This window comes from Mizuhopecten yessoensis, unplaced genomic scaffold (genome assembly GCF_002113885.1).
Source record: "Mizuhopecten yessoensis strain PY_sf001 unplaced genomic scaffold, ASM211388v2 scaffold9183, whole genome shotgun sequence".
NCBI classification, from domain to species: Eukaryota; Metazoa; Mollusca; class Bivalvia; order Pectinida; family Pectinidae; genus Mizuhopecten; species Mizuhopecten yessoensis.
Window position 1 is genome coordinate 18,976 of NW_018407920.1, and position 4,413 is coordinate 23,388.

The 4,413-nt window shown below is 38.0% G+C and overlaps 1 protein-coding gene across 1 annotated transcript; it reads left to right on the plus strand.

Annotated features, from left to right (window-relative positions):
• Window positions 1-1,627: 1,627 nt before the first annotated feature.
• On the plus strand, window positions 1,628-3,770 carry LOC110457525 (alpha-(1,3)-fucosyltransferase C-like). Its single transcript, XM_021508848.1, has 2 exons — window positions 1,628-1,738; window positions 2,409-3,770. The coding sequence occupies exons 1-2, from the start codon at window positions 1,734-1,736 to the stop codon at window positions 3,538-3,540; spliced, it is 1,137 nt and encodes a 378-aa protein (XP_021364523.1). The 5' UTR covers window positions 1,628-1,733; the 3' UTR covers window positions 3,541-3,770.
• The last annotated feature ends 643 nt before the right edge of the window (window positions 3,771-4,413 follow it).

Sequence of the window (4,413 nt, forward strand, 5' to 3'; positions counted from 1 at the left end):
TTACACTTATTGTCAGTACTGTCAACTTACCGTTATCATAAATACGGCTCTATGATGTTTACTCTTATTGTCAGTACTGTCAACTTAACGTTATCATAAATACGGCTCTATGATGTTTACACTTATTGTCAGTACTGTCAACTTAACGTTATCATCAATACGGCTCTATGGTGTTAATATTATTGTCCGTACTGTCAACTTAACGTTATCATAAATACGGCTTTATGGTGTTTACACTTATTGTCAGTACTGTCAACTTAACGTTATCATAAATACGACTCTATTGTGTTTACACTTATTGTCAGTACTGTCAATTTAACAGTGTGGTAACGTATAGTGATGACAGAACGTACATTGATCATACTCTGTTTAGTGATGACAGAACGTACATTGATCATTCTCTGTTTAGTGATGACAGAACGTACATTGATCATGCTCTGTTTAATGATAACAGAACGTGCATTGATCATACTCTGTTTAGTGATGACAGAACGTACATTGATCATATTCTGTTTAGTGATGACAGACCGTACATTGATCATTCTCTGTTTAGTGATGACGGAACGTACATTGATCATGCACTGTTTAATGATAACAGAACGTGCATTGATAATACTCTGTTTAGTGATGAAAGAACGTACATTGATCATTCTATGTTTAGTGATGACAGAAAGTGCATTGATCTTACTCTGTTTAGACAGAACGTACATTGATCATGCACTGTTTAATGATAACAGAACGTGCATTGATCATGCTCTGTTCAGTGATGACAGAACGTATATTGATCATACTCTGTTTAGAGATGACAGAACGTAGAATGATCATACTCTGTGTAGTGATGACAGAACGTAGAATGATCATACTCTGTGTAGTGATGACAGAACGTGCATTGATCATACTCTGTTAAGTGATGACAGAACGTGCATTGATCATTCTCTGTTTAGCGATGACAGAACGTACATTAATCATACTCTGTTTAGTGATTACAGAACGTACATTGATCATGCACTGTTTAATGATAACAGAACGTGCATTGATCATTCTCTGTTTAGCGATGACAGAACGTACATCGATCATACTACGTTTAGTGATGACAGAACGTGCATTGATCATACTCTGTGTAGTGATGACAGAACGTGCATTGATCATGCTCTGTTTAGTGATGACGGAACGTACATTGATCATGCTCTGTTCAGTGATGACAGAACGTAGAATGATCATACTCTGTGTAGTGATGACAGAACGTATATTGATCATACTCTGTTAGTGATGACAGAACGCACATTGATCATACTCTGTTTAGTGATGACAGAACGTGCATTGATCTTACTCTGTTTAGTGATGACAAAACGTACATTGATCATACTCTGTTTAGTGATGACAGAACGTACATTGATCATACTCTGTTTAGTGATGACAGAACGTACATTGATCATACTTTGTTTAGTGATGACAGAACGTGCATTGATCATACTTTGTTTTAAAGTTGATGGTTCCACCGTTGATGCAAAAGAAAAAAATGACGGAAAGCGCGTTTACCAAACTATATTCTGTCTTTAAAGGTTCGGCCTTAGCAGCAGAATTCAGTGATGACCGAAAGAACATATGTCATACTCTGTTTTGTTTTGTTTTTAAGGTTTTACCGCGGCAGCAGAAGCCAGGGATGACGTGACGTCGGAATACACGATTCTGTTTTAACTGTAAAAGGTGTACCGTTGCAGCAGGAGCCAGCGATGTGGTAACGTATAGCAAAACTATCTTAAAATGGCCTCAGTTTCTATATACATGTAACTTAGTTTAAGAAAAACTGTAACTTAGTTTTTTCCAACGGTCACCATTTAAAAAGCTGCAGAATACAATATTTTCATCACTTATGAACAAGGATAAGAACACGATATATCATTAACCATCACTGTAATGGGTTCAGCGAGCCAGGTCAACTGGCAGAACATAGCAGATAATTCAAAATGTTATCAGGAGGAGAGGCGAAACGCACCAAAGATGTATCAACCAATCCTTAAGTGCTTGTTTAAACCCTGCATGTGTAAACAGGGTGTCTGTAAGGATAACTGGTCTCCTGTTATCATCGATAGTGCAGGGGTTACGCATACGTTTGCTCTCTGCACCCCGCCCGTAGTTTGTCATAGCGAAATGGAAGGCTTAGTATGCGCCACCTTGTTGATGAGACAAGAGGACTAGTTCGATCCTTTGATGTACATCAAAAGAATCTCGCAGTATCGTAAGGTAAAAATCGACTGACTTTGACGTCACGTGTCGCTCATTTATCATCTTCAAATGACAGGTATTAGCCTAGCGATTGGTATAGGTTTTCTTACCTGAGACCAATCAAACAAAAAATTGTCTTTTAGTCTTCAATTTATGACATTGACATACTCCTCTTTTTGCAGGCCTTGGAGTTTCTTGAAACGGGCCTTTGTCCTGTTGCTGTGCATAGCAGTGTGTTATCAACTAAAAACGATCTGGACTTACTTTAACAAGCACCTTTCCAAGTCCAACGCCGCTACGACCAAACCGCTCCCAATACTAGAGTCAAGCGTTACCAAAGACAAAATCATCTCACCTCCGAAAGAAGAAACGTCCATACATGTTCATTATTATCGGAAACCAGTATCAGTATCTTTACAAGCGTTCGCAAGATGTGATCACAAATGCCACATGACAGACGGAGACACAGTGAACAAGGACGCCGCCGTCACAATTGTACATGGTCCCTATATTACTGCAGACTGGAAAGTGCCTCCAAAGCCACCAGGACAAATATGGGTGTTTCAAGCTATGGAACCTCCTATTGGCGTTCAGGGAACTCTACAAAAATGGCGAGGTTTATTTAATTGGACGATGACGCATCGACGAGATTCGGATATTTTCTCGCCATATGGCTCTTTCATGAAAATCCCGAAATATTCAAATGTGAAGTTGTCTCCTCTGAAATGGGAATCAAAGGACCGTCAGGCGGCATGGTTTGTATCTCATTGCCAAACTGTGGGAAAACGAGAGCTGTACACGAAAAAGTTAGCTAACAGTGTAGATATTCATATTTATGGCGGCTGTGGTGATTATAGCTGTCCTCGGGCGCAAGAGAAGTCATGCCTCGGTGAGCTGGACCAACACTATAAATATTACCTCGCATTCGAAAATTCTTTTTGCGATGGTTACATAACTGAGAAACCGTTTAAAATGTACTGGAATGACCTTTATACGATCCCAATCACACGTGGATTGACGGAAAGGTATGACATGTTCTTACCGCCAGGCTCATTTCTTAACACCGATGATTTTCCATCGATTGAGAAATTAGGGGAAGAAATGAACGCGATTTCTAAGAATAAATCAAGGTTTGAAAGTTTCTTTAATTGGAGGAAATATTACGTTACTGAGGAAATCGATTTGTTTTACTGTGACCTATGTCGTATGTTGCATTATCCTGACAAATATCGACGTGTGTACGATAAGATAGAGGACTGGGTCATAGGTCATCCTGACCGAAGGGCGTGTCGGGATCCCAAGGATATCAAGTAGTATGCACATCATCGTAGTCTTACTATTGTGCTTTATTTAACGTAAACACGGTGCCTGTATTGTATTTCAAGGATGTAATAGCAAATCTGAACTAAACATAACCTGGCTTTTTGAGCAATGCATTTTTTTCTTTTTAAATTTTACCTTATATCATATGACCTTATGTATTATTTTTTTTTGATAAACATACGTTATTTAACAGACACCCACATGACTAAATTATACAACAAACACGTTTAAATATCGTTAAGCATACCAAAAAAACATACTATAATTGACGACTTTTATGATGACTTTCAAACGTGAAGATTGAAATGTGATTAAGATTTTTGAGTAAACGAACGTTGTTGTAAAAGTTCAGATTGCATTTCTTTTTTAATGTAAAGGGTACCGTCTCATCAGTTATAATCGCGGAGAAGTATTCCTTTCATCATTTTTAACTTGCGTATTCTCCCTTCTATATTAATGATGAAGCAAGCAAAAAGAATTTTCTGGGCTAGAGTAACCTCCTTTGTTAAGCTCCCCGTATGCTTGCGGTCACTAGATTGGGCATTCATTTTATTGGGGTGTTTATTATTCCGTTATAGAAACACTGGTATAGTGAAAGCTTTGTAATGTAAATGTATCAAAGACGAACCCTGCAGTTAACTTAATTTCTTTTTATTTCATTTTCAAACATTTAAATTGGGAACAACTAGAATTCCGTAAAAAAACATGGCAACTTTTCTTCAGAACGGACTGTACCAAAATATTCACAATAGTGACAATGTTGGCAATATTGTTTAACGTGTTGGTAGCCTGTATCTTAAGCCTTGAGTAATAAGCTCATCAGCAAAATACATAATATGTCATGGCATAAACGGGGCATAAAGA